Source organism: Salminus brasiliensis, chromosome 13 (assembly GCF_030463535.1).
Source record: "Salminus brasiliensis chromosome 13, fSalBra1.hap2, whole genome shotgun sequence".
Taxonomy (NCBI): Eukaryota; Metazoa; Chordata; class Actinopteri; order Characiformes; family Bryconidae; genus Salminus; species Salminus brasiliensis.
Window position 1 is genome coordinate 20,983,187 of NC_132890.1, and position 23,190 is coordinate 21,006,376.

Here is a 23,190-nt window from a genome sequence, read left to right on the forward strand (position 1 = left end):
TCTGTTTTCGTTCCTGTGAGACTCATATATGCTAACAATCTTAAGTCTGATTGGTAGCACTGTATAGCGCCTCTTTTAAAAAGCAATCCAGGCTTTAGGTGGTTACAGGTTTGATCCGCGGTGACCGGGATATAACTGTGTTTTCTGTCTCTAGGTTGGTGGAATGCTCCCCCGACCCACCCATTCAGGCATTCAATTTAATCAAAATCTTAATACATTTTTATGTCATTTTTATTAAAAGAAGTTGTAAAATACGTCCAATTAAACAGGGCTAATTACACTCTCTATAACGAAACATGCAGTTAGTCAGTTGTTTAAGCACTGACCGTATCCATGATACAACAGTGATAAATATTGTCATCTAGGGATTGTCATTGAATGTCATTAAAATTCATATGTTTTATTGATCATTAAATTCAAATATACAAGTAGTTTAGGTTGGCTTTCCATACAGTGAGGAAAATAAGTATTTGAACACCCTGCGACTTTGCAAGTTCCCCCACTTAGAAATCATGGGTCTGAAATTTTCATCTTAGGTGCATGTCCACTGTGAGAGACATAATCTAAAAAAAAGAAATCCGGAAATCACAATGTATGATTTTTTAATAATTTATTTGTGTGTTACTGCTGCAAATAAGTATTTGAACACCTGCCAATCAGCAAAAATTCTGGCCCTCACAGACCTGTTAGTCTGCCTCTAAAAAGTCCACCTCCACTCCACTTATTCTTCTAAATGAGAAGCACCTGTTTGAGGTCATTAGCTGCATGCAGACACCTGTCCACCCACACAATCAGTAAGACTACAACTACTAACATGGCTAAGACTAAAGAGCTGTCCAAAGACATCAGAGACAAAATTGTAGACTAGGCTGGAAAGGGCTACGGGGCAATTGCTAAGCAGCTTGGTGAAAAAACATCAACTGTTGGAGCAATTATTAGAAAATGGAAGAAGCTAAACATGAATGTCAATCTCCCTCGGACTGGGGCTCCATGCAAGATCTCAACTCGTGGCGTATCAATGATCGTAAGAAAGGTGAGGAATCAGTCCAGAACTACACGGGAGGAGCTGGTCAATGACCTGAAGAGAGCTGGCACCACTGTTTCCAAGGTTACTGTGGGTAATACACTAAGACTTCATAGAACTTTTTGGTCCTAATTCCACTCGCCATGTTTGGAGGACGAAGTACCATCCCAAAAACACCATCCCTACTGTGAAGCATGGGGGTGGAAGCATCATGCTTTGGGGGTGTTTTTCTGCACATGGGACAGGACAACTGCACTGTATTAAGGAGAGGATGACTGGGGCCATGTATTGTGAGATTTTGGGGAACAATCTCTCTCCCTCAGTTAGAGCACTGAAGATGGGTCGTGGCTGGGTCTTTCAACATGACAATGACCCAAAGCACACAGCCAGAATAACCATGGAGTGGCTCCGTAAGAAGCATATCAAGGTTCTGGAGTGGCCTAGCCAGTCTCCAGACCTAAACCCTATAGAAAATGAGGGAGCTCAAACTTGTATTATATCTCAGCGACAGCCCAGAAACCTGGCTGATCTGGAGAAGATCTGTGTGGAGGAATGGGCCAAAATCCCTGCTGCAGTGTGTGCAAACCTGGTGAAAAAATACAGGAAATGTTTGACCTCTGTAATTGCAAACAAAGGCTACTGTACCAAATATTAACATTGATTTTCACAGGTGTTCAAATACTTATTTGCAGCAGTAACACACAAATAAATTATTAAAAAATAATACATTGTGATTTCTGGATTTCTTTTTTTTAGATTATGTCTCTCACAGTGGACATGCACCTAAGATGAAAATTTCAGACCCCTCCATGATTTCTAAGTGGAAGAACTTGCAAAGTCGCAGGGTGTTCAAATACTTATTTTCCTCACTGTATATACCTTTCGGTTCAATATGAACAGAAGTCTATATAAAGCAGTTTAATAGTTATAGTTTAATAGTTAACCCGAATTATTTCATAAATTGCATTTAATAAAATGTCTTATAATGTTTTATAAAACATCTAATACATCCAGCTCCAGCTAGATCCACACTCCAGCTCACTTCATTCATCCTTGTTCACACACAAACACACACACGCACACACATACTAAGTTGATTTCAGAAGTTAAGAGCTGTCAAGGCTGTGATTTACCTGTTGATTCATTACAGAGTGAATGGCAGAGCAGGTATCTGAGGCTGTTTTCTGCCAAAAGGCTCCTGTAATAACAGGTTATTTCCGCAGTGAGAGATTCACTCGCTATTCAGAGATAATTGACTGTCTCTGCCCACTCAGAGCTCAGCCAGTTAGCTAAAATCAGTCTAATCTGACAGATACAAAGTAAAGTGCCACCTAAGAACAGAAAAGAGGATAAAACGCTCTTAAAGCGTCCCACTGAAGAATAACAGTGAGTGCACTGTAAACTACAAAACCTCTTCTGTAAATATATGTGCTATTGTCTGTCTTTAATAGTCCTGATGTGTATTAAACAGGATTATTAGATTGAAATGTGTGACACTGACCGTTTCAAAAATAAGCTCATATGTATACTTACAAATAGATATTACACATGGGATATACAGTATTAATATTACATGCATATACCTAAAAATATATACTATATATGGACTATACAGTATTAATATGACATGCATATTCTTACAAATATATACTATATATAGAATATACAGTATTAATATTACATGCTTATACTTACAGCTGTATACTTCATATGGAACATACAGTATTAATATTGCATGCATATATTTAATATTACATGCATATACCAAATATATACTACATATGGGATATTCAATATCATTACATATGTATACTAACAAATAGATACTACATACAGGATATACAGTACTTACGTATTCTTACAATATATACTGCTTATGGAATATACAGTATTATTGATACATGCATGTACTTACAAATAGATGCTACATATGGGATATACAGTATTAATATTACATGCATATACATAAAAATATATACTACATATGGACTATACAGTATTAATATGACATGCATATACTTACAAATATATACTACATATGGGCTATACAGTAGTTATAGTACATACATATTCTTACAAATATGTACTAGAGATGGAATATACAGTATTAATATTACATGCACATACTTACAAATGTATACTACATATGCAATATACAGTATTAATACTACATGCATATACTTACAAATATATACTACATATGGGCCATCTGTTTCTCTGTATACTTTGTTAGCCTCCTTTTACCCTGTTCTTCAGTGCTCAGGACCCTAACAGGACCACCACAGAGCAGGTAGTATTTGGGTCATTCTCAGCAATGCAGTGACACTGACATGGTGGTGGAGTGTTAGTAGTGTGTGTTGAGCTGGTACGAGTGGATCAGACAGAGCAGAGCTGCTGGAATTTATAAACACTGTGTCCACTCACTGTCATCTGTTCATCTCATCTAAACAGTTTGTTTTGGTCGTCCTCCATTCCTTCATCATTGGCCACAGGACGCCTGCATATGGATATGGCTGGATATTTCTGGTTGGGGGAGTATTCTGAGTCCAGCAGGAACACTGCGGTGTTTAAAAACTCCAGCAGCACTGCTGAGTACCAGCTCAACACACACTAACACACCTCCACCACCACGTCAGTGTCACTGCAATGCAGAGAATAAATGACCACCCAAATAATACCTGCTCTGTGGTGGTCCTGTGGGGTTCTGAACATTGAAGAACAGGGTGACAGGAGGCTAACAAAGGTTGCAGAGAAACAGAAACCACATAGCTCCTATATGGCCAGTGGAACCGATCAAATGAACAATGAGTGTAGAAACCAGTAGGTGGTGTTAATTGTATTATTACACATAGATACACTTACATATATGTAATACATATGGGGCAATGTTTGTGTTTGTGTTTGATCTGCAGAGACTCCTCTGACGTTTGCAGCTCACCTGGAAAATGCGGTGGAGATGATTAAAGTGTTAAAGAATGGAGGAGCTCATCTGGACTTCAGAGCGAAAGACGGCATGACTGCTCTGCACAAAGCAGCTCGATCCAAAAACAGCACCACACTAACGGTACATGGAGAGAGAGAACTGTGAGAGTGGCAGTGAGAGACAGATCGATATAGAGAGAAAGAGGTTAGATGGTGTACTGGAAAAACAGGTATAAGATGAAGTGGTTTGTTTGTTGTATTATATTTGCTGGTGGCCTTTAGAAATATTGTCTCATTATATTACGTTATATATGTCATATATGTTATCTTCCATCAAACGTCATCTTATACAGTGGGGAAAAAAGTATTTAGTCAGTCACCAATTGTGCAAGTTCTCCCACTTAAAAAAAATGAGAGAGGCCTGTAATTGACATCATAGGTAGACTTCAACTATGAGAGAAAAAATGAGAAAAAAAATCTGAAAATCACGTTGTCTGATTTTTAAAGAATTTATTTGCAAATAATGGTGGAAAATAAGTATTTGGTCACCTACAAACAAGCAAGATTTCTGGCTGTAACAGACCTGTAACTTCTTCTTTAAGAGGCTTCTTTGTCCTCCACTCATTACCTGTATTAATGGCACCTGTTTGAACTCGTTAACAGTAAAAAAGACACCTGCCCACAACCTCAAACAGTCACACTCCAAACTCCACTATAGTGAAGACCAAAGAGCTGTCGAAGGACACCAGAAACAAAATTTTAGACCTGCACCAGGCTGGGAAGACTGAATCTGCAATAGGCAAGCAGCTTGGTGTGAAGAAATCTACTGTGGGAGCAATAATCAGAAAATGGGAGACCTACAAGACCACTGCTAATCTCCCTCGATCAGGGGCTCCATGCAAGATCTCAGCCCGTGGGGTCAAAATGATCACAAGAACGGTGAGCAAAAATCCCAGAACCACACAGGGGATCTAGAGAATGACCTGCAGAAAGCTGGGACCAACGTTACAAAGGCTAATGTCAGTAACACACTACGCCGCCAGGGACTCAGATCTTACAGTGCCAGACGTGTTCCCCTGCTTAAGCCAGTACATATCCGGGCACGTCTGAAGTTTGCTAGAGAGCATTTGGATGTTCCGGAAGAATGGGAGAATGTCTTATGGTCAGATGAAACCAAAGTAGAACTGTTTGGAGGAGAGTGAATGCTGAGTTGCATCCAAAGAACATCATACCAACTGTGAAGCATGGGGGTGGCAACATCATGCTTTGGGGCTGTTTCTCTGCAAAGGGACTAGGACGACTGGTCCGTGTACATGAAAGAATGAATGGGGCCATGTATTGTGAGATTTTGAGTGCAAACCTCCTTCCATCAGCAAGGGCATTGAAGATGAATCGTGGCTGGGTCTTTCAGCATGACAATGATCCCAAGCACACTGCCAGGGCAACATAGGAGTGGCTTCGTAAGAAGCATTTCAAGGTCCTGGAGTGGCCTAGCCAGTCTCCAGATCTCAACCCCATAGGAAACCTTTGGAGGGAGTTGAAAGTCTGTGTTGCCCGCCGACAGCCCCAAAACATCACTTCTCTAGAGGAGATCTGCATGGAGGAATGGGCCAACATACCAGCAACGGTGTGTGCCAACCTTGTGAAGACTTACAGAAAACGTTTGACCTCTGTCATTGCCAACAAAGGATATACCAAATACTTATTTTCCACCATTATTTGCAAATAGATTCTTTAAAAATCAGATGTGATTTTCTGTTTTTTTTTCTCATTTTGTCTCTCATAGTTGAGGTCTACCTATGATGTCAATTACAGGCCTCTCTCATCTTTTTCAGTGGGAGAACTTGCACAATTGGTGACTGACTAAATACTTTTTTCCCCACTGTATGTATGTATGTTATGTTATATATCCGCACACCAAAGGGCCAAAAACATTAAGGGGAAGGTAATCTAGTGCTGATGGTGTGTTAACAGTGCTGTATATGAAGGTCTGGCTTTACTGTTACACGGTACAGAACATTTGGTTCTCGTAGTTGATGTGTTGGATGTGGAGAAATGGGCAACGTGAAGACCTGAGACACTTTGATGCATTTGATCGCTATGTCCAGACATCTGGGTCGGAACATTTCCCAAACGGCTCCAAAGCTTGCAAGGAGCTCCCGATCAGCAAGGGTCTGAGGCGACAGAAGGACTATTGTGGCACAAAAGTATGTAATGCTGTTTATTGGAGGAACATGTCATAACACTCAATGCAGCGCTCTCTGCTGTGTATGGCGCTACATAGCTGTAGATCGGTCAGAATGTGCATGTTGACCCCTGTACATCAGAACCTTGGAGTGATGGAGGAATGTGGTCTGGTCCGATGATTCCTGTTACCTTCTCCATCACGTGGGAGACCGGGTGGAAGTGCTCCTTTTACCTGATCTGCAGCACCACTGAAGCTTCCCGCTTCTCCCCTCTGCACACCTTCACTGCAGACCAGGTGGGAGGTGAGCTGAGGAGACTCCACACAAGGAAGGCAGTTGGACCAGACAGAGTGTGTCCCAGACTGCTGAAGTCCCTTGCCACTGAGCTGGGAGCTCCCCTAGAGCACATCTTCAACCTGAGTCTGCGCTTGGGTAGGGTCCTCACACTGTGGAAGACATCATGCCTGGTTCCAGTACCCAAGAAGGGGCGACCCAGTGAACTCAATGACTTCAGGCCGGTCGCGCTGACATCACATGTCATTAAGACACTGAAACGCCTGCTTCTACACCACCTCTCACCTCAGAGGACTGTACTTTCCCCTTGCCTCTTCACACTGTACACCTCAGACTTCAGGGGAGGGCAGGAGGCAGAGTACAGACAGATTGTGGAAGGACTTTGTGGCATTGTGCTGTAGGAACAACCTGCTCTTGAACACCTCCAAGGCAAAGGAGATGATGTGAAGATGGTTAAAACCTACAGGTATTTTGGACTGCACATGGATGAAAGGTTGAACTGGTCAGCCAACGCCGGCATCCTGTACAGGCTCTATTTTCTGAGGAGGCTGTGGACCTTCAACATCTGTAGGAAGCTCCTGCAGATATTCTATCAGACTGTGGTGTCCAGCTCTCTTTTCTGTGCAGTTATGTGCTGGGGAGGAAGCAGGAAAAAGAAAGACGAGCTGCGACTCGACAGGCTGGTCAGATGTGCTGGGTCAGTGGTTGGTGTGAAACTGGACTCTGTGGTTAAGGTGGCAGAGAGGAGGACACTTCACAAACTGCTCTCCGCCATGGATGATGGTCACCCACCGCACACTATCACTATGGACCAAAGGAGCAAGTTCAGTGGCAGGTTGCTGTCACAGAGCTGCTCTACAGACAGACTTAGGAGATCCTTTGTTTAGAGAGTCATCAGGCTTTTCAACTCTTCCCAGTGGGGCCCAGTGGGGTTTAATAAAGTATCCATCCATCCATCCATCCATCCATAGGATCTGCTGGAACATCTTGTACCAGATACTACAGATACAGCCCTCAGATGTCTGTAGAGGGAGCAGTTTTTAAGGCACACAGGCATAATGTTTTGGCTTATCTGCGTATTTAAAAGCTCTCCAGGCAAAACAGTTGTCACCTTGCGTGTGGTGGTAGTAACGTGTGGTGCGTGGTGCGTGTGGTGGTAGTAACTTCAGGCTCCTGCAGATATTTTTGCACAAGGATGATCAGATTGCTGTAAATACCTTTAGTGTGGGACGAGTTTCAGAAGGGGTGCTACAGTGCAGGGGAAAAGGGTCGCAAAGCAGATGTTAATGATTGGAAATAAGGAATGATGGCATTTGGGCACAGTGTGAAGGAAGTAGCTGAATGTGCAGGTATATCGAAGCATGCTATCATACAGGTCTACCAGCAGTGGCAAAAAGCTCGCCTTTCCCCTCATTCTTGAGCAGAAGTGAACAAAGGGCTCTTCCTCATGCAGCGTTATCTGCCACCTTAAACACGCAAGGTAACTATTTTTGTATGGGGAGCTTATATTAAAGAGCATTTCTTTGTTCTGTTTCTCAGACTCTGTTGGAGTTGGGTGCATCTCCAGACTATAAGGACAGCCGAGGCCTGACAGCTCTGTACCACACAGCGATGGTGGGGGGTGACCCGGCCTGCTGCGAGCTACTACTGCACGAACATGCCTCCGTCTGCTGCCAGGACGAGAACGGCTGGCACGAGGTCCACCAGGTGAACCCTGATCCCTTACTCCTCACCCCACATGCACAAGATCAGATCTCGCTCTGAGCAGCCTGCTCATTCCACTGACATTCAATTTGACCTTGAGTCAGCACTGACTTCTGGCATTTGCAGACAAGTTCTCTTCTCTGCTCTTTGCATAGTCCTCATCATTTCAAGGCCCATATCTAGAAAAAATGGATCTTCTGAAATGAATATATATTATATGTGAAAACCCCACTCGGTCTACACATCAGTTTAGCCCCACCCACTCAGCCTAAAAAATGAGTTTAGCCCGACCCATTCAGCCTACAGCAGTATGTGGCTGTATCAATAAAGTTGTTATTATTAATATTATTATTACATTCAGAATGATATTGATACTTCTCCTTCTGGGTCTATTTCAGCTGTGTGTCCTGACACATGCAGCTCTTTTGTCTTCATAACTTTTATCAGCCAAGTTTTATTTTAGTCTTTATATCATAACATGGACCAGCCACCTCACTATTCTGATATTCGACTGTTATGAATATTTCACATTTCTATTATTGCTGAGGCAGGTCTGGCTGTGCTGATGAATGTGTTAGGTCTTCAGTGTGCAGTTGATGAATATGTCTCAGAGCGGAGCTGAAAGACTGTCAGTTTGAAAAATGGAGAGGCCTAGCATTGCACACATCAAAGTCACACTGACATCTAGTGTTCAGATTATGTTACTACAGCTATGACTGACAATGTATGTTCAGAATGCTGTACTAACATTAATATCTAGAATGAAGCTCTACTAACATTAATATCTAGAATTAAGTTCTAATAACATTCATATCCAGAATGAAGCTCTAATAACATTGATGTCCAGAATGAAGCTCTAATAGCATTAATATCCAGAATGAAGCTCCAATAACATTCATATCCAGAATGAAGCTCTAATAACATTCATATCCAGAATGAAGCTCTAATAACATTCATATCCAGAATGAAGCTCTAATAGCATTAATATCCAGAATGAAGCTCTAATAACATTCATATCCAGAACGAAGCTCTAATAACATTCATATCCAGAATGAAGCTCTAATAGCATTAATATCCAGAATGAAGCTGTAACAACATTCATATCCAGAATGAATCTCTAATGACATTCATATCCAGAATGAATCTCTAATAACATTCATATCCAGAATGAATCTCTAATGACATTCATATCCAGAATGAAGCTCTAATAACATTCATGTCCAGAATGAAGCTCTAATAACATTCATGTCCAAAATGAAGCTCTAATAGCAGTAATATCTAATATCCACTGCATGCACTGTATGAAATTGTAGTCCATTTAGAGATGATGTAAAATGTGTTGTATTGCTTTAATGCGGTGTAATGTTCTCTTACTGATTGTTTTGGTGGTGTGTGTGTGTGTACAGGCCTGTAGACATGGTCATGTCCAGCACCTTGAACATCTGTTGTTTTATGGAGTGGATATGAGCGCCCAGAACGCCTCAGGAAACACTGCCCTACACATCTGTGCCCTCTACAACCAGGTGTGTTTCATGGGGGAGGGGGGGGTACAGTACATACAGGGTACAGCAGACCTGAGCAAAACATGTAAAACATTCTTCATTTCTGTAGTATCTTGTCAGTTTTACATTTTCAGTCTCAGGAAAAAAGCAAAAAAGCATCTGTTGAACAGAGAGGCCTCTGGTTGATTGTTCCCCTTCTAACAGTGTGTGTTCTGTAGGATAACTGTGCCCGGGTGCTGCTGGTTCGAGGAGCCGATAAGGAGGTGAAAAACTACAACAGCCAGAGTCCATTTCAGGTAAAACCACAACCCAGACCCCTTACCTGTCCTAAAGTTCATACCTGCGGCTTTGCCGAAGTGCACTTTCACACATATCTCACTGTAACATGAAAGAACAAGCGCTGGTAAAGATCTAAAAATATCAAATCTAAAAATTAGATGTTTTTAATCTTTTATTTACTGTGTTAGTGCTGTATTTGAGTAAGGGCGGCTTTAGTGTGTGTGGGTGATATTTTGCATGTTTGGGAAATATGACACACTTGAATAGGTACCATAGAGCCCATAAAGCACACTTACAGTTCTGTCCAAATTCTTGACCTAAGCCCTAAGGCCTATGTGACTGTTTATGTGCCAGATGTCACTGGATCACAGTGGACTGTGAGAAACGGCCTTCGCTAGTGTGGTCAGAAACAAACTTTTAAGAGCGGTGCATTAAGTGCTCATAGGGAGGCACTTGTGAGCACCCCTGACAAAAATGCTGGAACATTGCTGTGTGGAGGATTTAATTGCATTCAGCCAAACCAGAGTGAGAGCATCAGTAAGGTCAGGTTCTGATGTTGGATGATTAGTTCTACCATTCTCATCCCAAAAGTATTGGATGGAGCACCATCTTCATGCCCCTGTACCCCTGAAGCCCACACTTCAGAACTGGATTGGGGTGAAACGTTCAATTCTAGATTAAACATATTATCTACAAGAAGGAAAATAATGAGCCCGGATGCAGCCTCAAGGATTTAGCCACTTTGAAAGCTTTCACACAATAGATTTAAATTCATGTGTCGAACGGGCGCTAATCAAACCCAGTGCTGGTGTTTTAGTGCGCTGGCCATCTGGTCTGGTGCTTTCTAAAATGAAGTCCATTAGGATTATTTGGGAGATGATTAGTGCTGTAGAGCGAGGAGATCTCCCACTGTAACACTTTCAGATATATTCTGGCTTTTTTTTTTTTACTGACATACATATTTGACTCTGAAGCCACATTTGCTGCAGCCCCAGATTTTGAGATTATTTAAAGGGGAATCTCACCAACTTTTCAAAAGTCTGTACATAACTCAGTGTTTGAGATTCTGACATTCTGAGTGAGGTTTGGTGTGGAATTTTGCTTTACTGTAGAGAAACTTACTGACTCAGATTTCTTTGCAGTAATGGTAAATGGAACCAGCCTTCAGTTGCCATGACTACAGCACAAATATAGCCATTTTATTTGCTATCCAAAACCACCAGTAAACCTACACGCATCAACACGAGTGTTGATCATGGTAAAAAAGCTGCAAATGTGAACAAATACTTTCCCTTTAGGGACTACTTTTTTGCTGCAAAACACCCGGCATGTATTCCTCCACCATATAAATTATATGTGATTTCCAAAACACGTTTTGGACCCAGAATCTTCTCCAAAGTCTGGTAAAACAGTGTTTTGGACACCAGGATACTGTATTCTTAACTATTTGATGTAGCAGTAAGCTTTACAGTGTCTGCTTAATAGTCCCCTCTCATGTTCACACTCACACAGTAAAATAGAGCAGTGTGTAGAATCCATTAGCCATGTTTTTATTGCAGCTCAGTCGAGGCTTTGGTTTTTGTTGGATGTGCTGTGTGAGTGTGAGTTTGGATCAGTAAGAGCTTCTTGTTGTTTTATTCAGACAGAGAAAGGATAGAACGTGAGAGATGTGTCATTTATATCCCTACTCATTCATTAATTGTTCAGCATGAGAGTTTCTGACACTGACAGATTAAACATCCATAAATGTTGGGCTTCATTAGATCTCCTTAAACAATAGATCAAGTAAATGTAGAAACATCAGCGTGAGGTGTAAACAGGCTCAGGGAAGGGAGGAAGGGATGACGTTTACGCTGGCGATGTGAGATAAGGGGGCCCGTGGTGCCTGGAGAATTTAACCCTTTCTGCTTCTGCCTCTGAGGACAGCATCCCACTCAGATGAAGGGATGAGAGGTGGTTGTCATGGAAACCCAGTTAACCATGGGAGGGAAAAGGAGCATAATGGGATAGAGATGCAAGGAACATCAGTGATGGAAAGAGTATGGATTCCTGAAGTCTTAAATATAAAGGTGCTCTAAAAGGTTCTGTGTGCAGTGCCTTTAGAAAAGAATGTTTGGTTCCGTAAAGAACCTTTTAAAGGTTCCTTTACTTGATAAAAAATGTAAAGGTTCTTGTACAAATGTAAAGGTTCTTCACACTCTATATACTATGAGAGTATACATTATATATCTCAATTAAAACATGGTTCTACATGAAACCAAAAGTGGTTCTTCTGTAGCATTATTTAAAGAACCTTTTGAGGCACTTTTCTTTTCAACAGTGTACAGTAATGAAGACTTCTGAGAGAAGACATAGAGAGAAAGAGACAGAATACTTAGGGGATACTGAAGGATTTCCAGTTTAACACTGTGTAACCATTACCACTGTATCTGTGGATGACACCTGGCAGACTGGGAGCAATTTATCTCTGAAAGTGAGACTGTTGCTTTTTTCCTTTCACATAAAGAGCTGCCAGCAGTGCCGTTTAAAGCATCTTTAGCAGCACTGCTTTCTAAAACAAAGCGCAGAGAATTCACACCTGCTGTACTTGTGAATTATTCAGAGATAAAAACGAACAGCGATCGCAGAGACGCAAAATAGAGCACAGACCAGTCTGATTTTGTACTCAGACACTCTACTACAGGATCTGTTCTGATGTCTGCAGTGAAAGAGACACTTGTTCACCCTCACATGGGGAAGAATAGAATGTGTGTCAGATAGCAATTGACCAAGAAAGCAAAAAAAATTATTATAATGCACATCACTTTTGCAAATATCATATCTATCAAGTCCTTACCTTGTAGCTCTTCTGACTGGCCACTGAACTACCTAGCTTGTGCTTGCCCTCATTTACCACTTTTTTTTTTACCACACCTTCCTTGTACTTTCATTCACTGGCCACTTAATTAGAAACACCCACCCAGGGGACCTGCCAGAGATTGTGGACCCATGAAGAGAAACCCCTCATTAATACATTTGTCAGTCACAGGTCCTTAGAATCATTCTAACCTTTCCACTTCACCTACCTTGTGCTTCCACTCACTGGCCACTTTATTAGAATCCCCTATCATGTGCTTCCACTCACTGGCCACTTTATTAGAAATGTCTATCATGTGCTTCCACTCACTGGCCACTTTATTAGAAACCCCTACCATTCACTGACCATGTGCTTCCACTAAATTGTCACTTTATTGGACCCCCTAATGACCAATCATCAGAGCAGCAGTGTAGTTTCCAGGCAGGCTGGTTTGTTGGATTTATGCTGCTGAATTGCTTCCTCCTCCATATCAGACTACAGTAGGAGGCTGGATCAGGGCTTTTACAGTGTAGAGGAATCTCCCACACTGCACACACACATATTCATTGACTGGGTTTAGTCTAACTACTGGAGTACTGAGAATTACATCTGTTTGGATGGATCCTGCAAACAAACCTTTTCTTGTGTTTTCCAAATGGAATTGAATGTGAATTCTGTCAGGTTTGTCAACCCTAAACCCAGGACGTGCTCAGTCCTTGCGTTGTTTACACATGCACTCCCATCCTGTTTAAAAATCAACAGCTCCTTCATTTTCAAATCATGAACTACGTTTTCCTGGGTGTGTGTTGCAGGTGGCCATCATTGCTGGAAACTTTGAGCTAGCTGAGCTGATCAAGAACCACAAAGAGAGCGACATTGGTGAGTAAACCCCTCACTGATTACAGAGAGCTGAGATGTGTGTGAACCCAGACGTTGGGGGCTCTGCTTTCAGGCCATTTGCAGCTATGAGATGATTTAGCCTGGGTTCGCAGGACCGCGTTTGACCATATGTGAGCACTAGGGGGCACAGCAAGAGTCCTGGTATTGTTTACCAGGAGTAACAAACAGGCCAGCAAAGACTGTGTATCACTACCACACACACACGCGCACACACAAACACTATAGAACACACACAGTGAGGTTTCTGTGTTGGTAAGCATTTTTATTATTGTGGGTTGGTATATGCATGCGTGGGAGAAAGAGCATGTGTGTCTGTTCCTCAGTGTGGAGGATCTGAACTTTGATTGAATTTGTATTTTATAGTTCTCCGCCCCCTTTACCCTTTACTCCTATTTCTATTGGATAACAGGCCTCATTCTGCTCAGGATATACATAATCTGCAAGGTTAGAGAGGGCGAGAGAGATGGGCCCTGACCCTTTTATTGCACCCCTTGTTTGTGCGTTGCCTGCTAGGTTTGCAATGCTGTTGGGTGTCCCAATTCTTTGCGTTTCACCAGAAGGGTGCTCACTAATGTCCCCTATGAGCACTTGATGCATGCCTCTCGTATGTCTGCTTCAGATAACATCTTCATGAAGGCAGTTACCCTTGTACCAATTTTCCTGTAATCCAGTGACATTTCTCACAATCGCAAAATGGAGTGGGGAATCTTAAGTGGGGAATTAGGAGAGCACTGTTTAACATTTCATTATCTTTTAAATGATTCTCTGTCGTCCACCACTTCTACATTTTAGCAGCAGCACTGCGGAAAAGCAGCAACGGTTAAATCCAGCATTGTGGCAGCAGCGATATTTGCTTGTTTAAGCAGCAGTGTCGTATGCTGATTAAGGGACATGAGCTGAAGTCTGTCCCAATTCTGCTTTAAACTTTCAGATGCCTTGAACACTTACACCCCTTTTACCTGCACTTCGAAAACTGGTAAAAACTTGAAAGTGCACTTTCAGGAGGGGCTTAGGGCTTAGGAAAGGCCATAGAGAGATAGAAAGAGAGATAGAAAGGGTAAAAGAGAGAGAGAGATATGTAGAAAGATGTTTAAAAATAACTGCTTAAAAGTGAAATAACCTTGCCTGCCAATCACAGCTTTAATGTCTTGGCAAGCTCTCCTCCACTAGTCTTTTCCATTGTTGTTGGGTGATGTTATACCATTCATAGTATAGTTTTCTAATTCAGGTAACTCAGCTTTGTTTGATGAAGTTCCTGAAAAAAAAGGGTTGTCATACAGGTAGAGATGCAAATGTAAGAACAAAAATGAAGGGGTCTCTTAATTTTTGCAGAGCTGTACAGGGAGAGAGAGACAATGAGAAAAAAAAGAGTGAAAACTAGTAAAGCAAGTGGTGCTGATAATATTCTGACATAACATGACTCCTGATCTGCAAGCAGCTGTGCAAAGGTCTTTTAGTCTGATACTGAATGGTGGTTGTTTTTTTTCCTGAAATATGAGGTCAATTTCCCCAATCTATAAGAATGGTGAGAAATTTGAGTGAGAAACAGCTACCAAGGGCATCTGTGTTAGCAGTAACCTGGGAAAGCTTTTCTGCAGTACCATTAAAGCTGGAATACTGGCCTTCCTTACCTAACACAGACAGTGTCTTGAGTAGAAATCAAACTGCCCAACACTCTTCAGTATCTACAGTAATGAGTCAGCAGTGCAGCCGGAACAGTCTGCAGCCCCTGAATTCATACTTTAAATTTCTGCTGTATGTGGATGACCTTGTCATGTTGTGTTCCACTCAGCATGGGCTGCAGCAGATGCTTGATCTGCTCCAAATTATCTGGCATTGGCCCTGGTAGCCAATCTTAACAAGACAAGTGTTACCCAGAATTCAGAAGAAAATAAACCCTTTCCCACTAGGCAGCACCACCCTCAGTCCTTTACTAGCATGTCTGGCTCTGTTTACCATTAAATGGTCTTTATAAGATTGATATTCCTTTTTCATTAAGATTGATATTCCTTTAAGAATTTCATCTGAATTGTTTAACAGTATAATTCAACCAGTAGCACTCTATAGGGGGGAAAAGTTGGGGTCCACTTAGCAGAATGAATTACAATTACTGGGACATGTATCTAACTGAGAGTCTACATACAGAATCTTGCTTTAAAATCATAAAAGTGCAAAGACACACACACACACACACCAAACACCCATAACTCCAAAAAGCAGGTTCCTGCAGTTTACAGCACTTCAGGCCCTTGAGCTGAATCCTAAGAAGAGTCCTCTATGGCAGCTGGTTTTAGAGCTCACACATCAGCTACGTCATCTCTCTACAGCTCAGACCGATTAAATTCCCATTCCACATCTGATCAAACACACAACATTGGCACAACAATACAAAATGACCTAATTGGCCACCGCACTATACGAGAACATTACACACTGGCCCTGTATCTCTTCTATTACAGATACTCAGCAGAGTCACATCCGGACCAAGTACACACAGCCTGGCCGTAGAGCGGGGCAGACTGTCCAGTTTTCCTCTGTCTGCCCCGCTCTAAGGCTGTGTGCTCACTGTGAGGCAGGGGCAGTGGAGACGGAGATGCATTTTCTCCTTCGCTGTCCTTCGCAGTAAATTTTTTTTTACTGAACTACCTAATAAAGAAAACACTGACAGTAATGTTGTGTGTACAAGAGTGCCACACTCTGAGAGAGAGTGGGTCAGCACAACAATAATCACAGCATAGCCATTGTGCCAATAGTGACACCGGTTCATTTAACAATACACACAGACTTACAGTGTAATATAGTGTATATAGAATATTGAATATTAAAATATTAATATAAAGTAGCATTGAATGTTTGAATTATCTACGAGGCTAGTGGTAGGCGCAGTACAGATGCTAATGCAGCAGTAACAATGCTGGGCGGGTGGTCAAAGCAGTGCTAGGCGTGGTAGCGAAGCAGCACAGTACTGTTGTTAGCGCTGCATTAGTGGTGCTGGGCAAAGCCTGTAGTTACCGTGGTAGTAATGCTTAACACCCTGGTATGTCTTGCACCACTTCCCTTTACAATAGTATTTCAAGCAAAGACACTCAGCCTCAGCTTACCTAAGATTACATCCCCTCAGCAGCACATATAACAGCACTTGTTAGCCATACTTGTTAGTATGTCTTTAGACTGTCACTATGAGAAAATGTCCATCAGTTACCAAGTCAGTCAGTAAGTGAAATTACCTCCTCTATGCATGCCCGCTCTAACAAAGACAAGATAAACTAATGCTAGGTGATCACTCATGATAGAAATGTTAACTAACACTATTGGCTGTAAGCCCTGACTGTAAACCAGGGGAAAGAAGACTCGGTCAGATGGATTAGAGCGCGGCCGTAGACCAAACTGAAGCAAATAAATAAATAAAAGAAATAAATAAGGGAGAGGTAATCCGCGATTGTCCGCGATTGTTTCCCTGAGCAGCCCCACAGCTGTCCTGCAGCTGAACAAGCGAAAGCTGCTGCTCGCAGCGTTTGGCAGGATTAGTTTTCTGCCCAGGTCGGCACCATGAGAACCGGTTCGTCCAGCAGCTCCTCTGAGGCTGCCATGCTCCGCTCTCTGGACCCGCGGACTCTCCTGTGTTCCGGATAACCCCCCTGCCTCCTCAGCTAGGCCGCGAGGAATTCCGAAATCTGTGATGGGAGTTTCAGCTGATCGCAGGGTTCTTTTCGGCCATGGGTTCCGCCTGCTGCACGCCGGAGAAAGGTGTGGTCAGTTCTGCAAACTCTGTGCTAAGGTGGTGTGTGTGGTGTGTGTGTGTGTGTGTGTGTGTGTGTGTGTGTGTGTGTGTGTGTGTGTGTTTGGGATTGAGAGTGGGTTTGACCTACCGGTGTAAATCTCTGACCACACAATTCAGTTTGATGATGAAAGGAATCAACGCCTCAATGCATCATTAAACCTCACAATGCACATCAATTGGATTCAGTTAGATTTTTTAATTAAATCCAGATTGTTTGTTTGTTTTTTCAAATTGATTCAGTTTGTTTTTCAGTTTAATTAGTTTTATTGGTTTAATTCAGTTTGTTTATTATTCAATCAGTTTTTAATCACTTTTTTCAAATTGATTTAGTTTGCTTTTCAGTTTGATTCAGTTTTCTTAATTTAACTCAGTTATGTTCAGTGATGTTGGTACAGTTTATTATATTGAATCCTCTATTATTTTGAAGTATTTGCTCTGCGTTTGCAGATGAAAACTACTCCTTTAAAGCCGCTGCACACCTACCCCTTACTATACTGAATTCTCTGTCTGTTCACACTAATGTATTCTCACGGCAGTTGTGGATTTAGATAACCTCTATCAGGCTTGTAATATCAGTTTATTGTTTTTTACGGGTTAATCTGAATGCTTACCTCCACTGATTCAGCTCACTTAATTATCTTTCTGATATTGTTTCCTCATTAGTCGTATTGTTTTTCACTGACACAGTAATACTTTAAACTATTCTCTAGATATTAGCGCTGATATCTCAGTATACAGCACCACCACGAGTATGATGGGTTTAATTACTGATATGTTTTGATTTACCGTCACAAAATCTAATAAACAAGAAAGTTTATTTACTTCTGTACACAAAATCAGCTCCAATGTGAGTTCTAGAGTGTGCCTGTTAAACAGCATCGGATTTACGTCATCTGCAGAGTGATGATGGGATTCGGCTGGCCATACGTGCAGGCAAGGTCAGATCAGGGATCCTGTTGTACTTTTTATTAATTATAAATTATTATATGACCCTGCATGATGCATTATGCATTAAGATTCTTGCATTTACTGATATAAACTTATATAAAGTTCTTATAATAACATGTCAAATTGACCAAGTTCCACCTTAAAATGGTGCCAGAGTTACTTCTGCACCAGTAAAAAGATGGTGAATAACTTCAACAGGTGTGTTTGTTTATTGCCATTAACCACCACTGTATGCTTTTTCTTATTCCTGTATATTCTACTTGGTCCAGCGTTGGAATACCAGGACCTTGTGATCTTTTAAACAAGTGCTGGTCTAACCAGGCCATCCCAGAGTACCCACGTTACAGCCCCAGACTGATTGACCTCCCCTTTCTGCGGCATGCTGTAAAACCTTTTGAGGTGGGAGTTTTAGGGAGCAAGAAGGCATCATTTTCATCTACACCACATTCTGAATTCAGTGGCAAAGGAAGGAGAGGTTATGTGAGAAGATTAAATTAGAAGATTAAATAGAGGTTATGTGAGAAGGTTAAATGACCTGAAGCATGGCTGACAAAGATGGTTTTACCGGAAAATATCATAGGAGGATATTGTGACCTTTCATAAAATACCTGAAACTTAATTGAGCAATCGAGTATGACTAGAAAGCTTGGTCACCATGGTTGTGTTTTAGGGACACATCGTTTGCATGAGGAAGCAGATAGATGAGATGAACTAGTAGAAGCTGAACGTTCCAAGCGTTCTAATCCCACAGGTGCAACTGTGCTTACCAGAGGCCAACAATAAGAACCACTGGTGGGGCCATAGTTACAGCTCATAGGGTCATACTGCTCTATGTACCTCACCACATGTTCCTGAAAGGAAATTGGGGTTGGTTGTCACATATCTCAGTGTTTTCTCTTTCTTTATTACTTTGATACACCTTTTTTTAATAGTCATTAGAGGTTGACCAAAAGGCATAGTTGTGAGCATAACCGCATATCTAATAAAACGGCTTCCTAATTACCCTTGGCTCGGATGACACTAGCGAGATGCCGTAGCATGGACTGTATTGAGTGATGTAAGATGTTCATTATAAAAGTTAACTGTGATGCATCGATTTCTCTATACCACTCACTGTTGTTTCCCTCTGGCATCAATGGCCTGCGGGCCACTACTAGAAGTCCATTCTTGGTACACTATAGCGGCTCTCTTCCAAAATGCTACCTTACTTTGCCTAGTACCCTATTATCATGCCCTTTGGACATCAGTCAAATCATTGCCCATCATTTTGCACTCTGCTACAACTGACTGGTGTGCTCGCTTATTTATAAGTGCAGCAACGTAGCAAACATGGTTACGTTATGAAAACCTATTATGTTGGTGCCCACAACCTTTTTTTATTTGTTCAAAACTCCACCTGTTCTGTTTGTATTTACACATAATCTGCGGCCTGATAGTGTGACTGAGAGGTTTACTGTTTATCTGTTTATTTCCATGTGTTTAGTAGGGGGTTCCTAAGGGGCACATGTACAGTTTCAGTATGAATTATTTCACATTATGAATAATGAAAGAAATAAATTATAGATATGAAAGGAAACTTTTATTTTCCATCTGTGACTGGAGGAATGCCATCATACATGCTGCCTATAGATACACTGCCATACCCACTAAATCTGCCCCCACAGTACACACTTCACATGACCTACATACAGCATGTGGCGGAAAAAAGCGCTATAGTGCAAATTGCTGTATGTTCACACAGGCAGTGTGAGTTTCATTCCATATGGTCACATTATGCTTCCTTTTTAATAAGGTGCAGCTGGGTTAGATAATTCTATCAAACAGAAGATTAAGCTTATTGTGCTTTGGTGTTCATATGCTGACCCTTTGTTGTAATAATGTTAAATTCCTGTCATTCCTGTCTATGCTCATCCATACACATACATTCCTGTCTATGCTCATCCATACACATACAATTTTATCCATATTAATCCATACCCATACATTCTGTCTATGCTCATCCATACGCATACATTCCTGTCTATGCTCATCCATACACATACAATTTTATCCATATTAATCCATACCCATACATTTATATTTCTACTCACCCATACCCATTCATAAACATTTATACACATACCTATCATAGCTATTTGTACCCATCCATAGCCATGCCCATAGTCATGCCCATACCCATATGTATGCTCATCCATAACCATACATTCCTATTTATACTCAATCAAAACCCATACATTTCTATGTATGCTCATCTATACCCATACATTCCTGTCTATGCTCATCCATACCCATACATTCTTATCCATATTAATCCATACCCATACATTTCTGTCTATGCTCATCCAAACCCATACATTCATTCCTATGTATGCTCATCCATACCCATGATTTCCTGTCTATGCTCACCCATACCCATACATTCCTATCTATGCTTAATCAAAACCCATACATTCCTATCTATGCTTATCCATAACCATAAATTCCTGTATATGCTCATCCATAACTATACATTTCTATCTATGCTCATCTATACACATACATTTCTAGCCATATTCATCCATATCCATATATTATCTAGGCTCATCCATACCCATTTACATGCCTATGCATACTCCTTTATTTTCATTCATACCTTCCATATGCATTTATACCCATCATCAATACATACACATGCACATAATATACCACAAAACATAATACTCTTAAAGTTTATATTCAAACTGTGCAGAATTTTGATTTGTTTAGCAGGTTTTTAGCGTGTTCCTCCTGTCTGTTGTTTTCTGCCGTTGGTGGATCATTGACAGTGTTTGTTCTCATGGATCTGATTCATGGCTTTCATCAGCAGCCTCTCAGCACCACGCCACCCAAACACATGTGCCCAGACCTAATTAACTGATCTGATCTCTCTGATGTGTTTGTGGATTGGTGTGTTTGTGGCAGTGTGTAATGAGAACCCTATCAGAAAAGACCAGTGTGTGGACTCTGCTGTATATTTGGCATTTTCTTAATAAATGAAATCATCAATGCAGACTCTTAAGGGTTCTTTAGGAAGCGCAGTGGTTCTATATAAAACCATGGCAACTCGAAGAACCATTTAGATGCTTAATTGGTTCTTTGCCTGCTTAAAGGGTTCTTACATTTTTTAAGATGTATATGACAAAACTATGTGGACAAAGAATTGGGTCACCTACACATTACACCTACAGGATAGTTATGACATCCCATCCCATGTGCCTCAGCACTCGGCAACCCTGCTCTGTAACATTATGTGATCTGTCACTTGTGGCTGAGTTGCTGTGCTTCCTAAACACTTCCACCTTTGGTTGGTGTGGTGCAACAGATAAAACCACTACCTGCCACTGAGCTACCAGTCTGGGTGACTATGCTGCACTACACCAATAAAAGTCCTTGGGCAAGACTCCCAACACTACACTGACCCACCTCTGTAATATGAGTAACCCTGGAAGTCGCGCTGGATAAGAGCGCCATACATGTAAAATGTAAATGTAAAACCACTCACAGTCATTGGTCGAATATCTAAGAGAAAAACAATTACATGCACTGACTTGTTGCAAAGGTGGCATCCTATTACAGAACCACACTGGATTTAAGTGAGCTCTTTAGAACAAACCATTCTTTCACTAATGTGTGTAAAGGCAGATTGCATAGCTAGGTGCTTGATTTTATACATCTGTGGCAATGGGGCTAAATAAAACACCTAGATTCAGTGATTTAGAGGTGTGTCCCAATACTTTTATCGACATATTGACTTCTTTTAAGGCATGTTTTACTTGCTTGATGTAATTTTATCTAGAGTAATAAGCAAGTAATTGGTGCTGTGTGGATACATGGACTGTAACTTGAAGGGTAGGGCATGCTAGATGTTTGCGCTGTTATGATTTCATAACTAGTTATGAAGCAAGGGTGCAAGGGTGCCCAAGGGCAAGGGTGCAAGGGTGCCCAAGGGTGCCTTGGGGGCCCAAAGTGTAATAACTGTGGCGATCTGAGGGCTTTCTTCTCAAATATCAAAAATATACCACTTTTATGACTTTGCACCTACCCTCATTGCATTCCCCTAAACTTCATAAGAACCGTCTAATTTTTAGCTCCCCCTTGCTGGTGTTCAGATAGAGTCTGTAGAGTCTCACGCCTTCATCATTGGCCAGTTTCTGACCACAGAGGCGCTCTTGTCTGGACATTTTTGGATGGTGGGCCCATTCTCACCCTAGCATAAAGTGGACAGTGATGACGTATACAAATATAGTTGCTTTTTTTGTTTTCTCCTTCCTCCACTAAGCCTCTTTAAAGATGATTGACAGCACTGTGTATTAAAGAATGTGTGGCGAACGAGTGCTAATCTGAGCAGAGCTCAACTCAAGACTCTCCACAATCGGCACCCTGCACTTCCATGGCCAAGCTCCTTAAGGCTGGTTTATACTTCTGCATCTGTGAATCTGTGAACATCTGCACTTGTCCGCCAACACTCGCGCATAGTCTTCGCAAGCCAGGCGTCAGAGCAGTTTTAGCACTCAACGTGGACGAGAACAGCTTACTTTGATGACATCTGACTGATATGCGACGTGGGTAATCACAGGCTGCTGTTTTAGTGTGGTGTGTAAAGGCAGGAGCTGGTCGGAACTGTGCTTCGGCAAAAACACAGAAAGACCAAATGAAGTGGTTGAATGTGTCGCCAATGAGGTGAGCTCAGACATGTTAATGCTGTTCTGTAGGCTATGTGTGGTCAAACAGCTGTCCTCTATTTAAGAAGAAAATGAGAAAGAGAGAGAAAGAGAAAGAGAGAGGCCTATTTCCAG

General features: G+C 41.6%; 1 protein-coding gene across 1 annotated transcript in view; it reads left to right on the forward strand.

Annotated features, from left to right (window-relative positions):
• Positions 1-23,190, forward strand: part of LOC140575553 (SH3 and multiple ankyrin repeat domains protein 2-like) — a 125,938-nt gene that overhangs the window by 16,599 nt on the left and 86,149 nt on the right. The window contains exons 5-9 of the mRNA XM_072695940.1: positions 3,937-4,088; positions 7,966-8,133; positions 9,537-9,653; positions 9,851-9,928; positions 13,560-13,626. Coding sequence (XP_072552041.1) covers positions 3,937-4,088; positions 7,966-8,133; positions 9,537-9,653; positions 9,851-9,928; positions 13,560-13,626 — 582 coding nt within the window. The remainder of the gene's footprint in view (positions 1-3,936; positions 4,089-7,965; positions 8,134-9,536; positions 9,654-9,850; positions 9,929-13,559; positions 13,627-23,190) is intronic.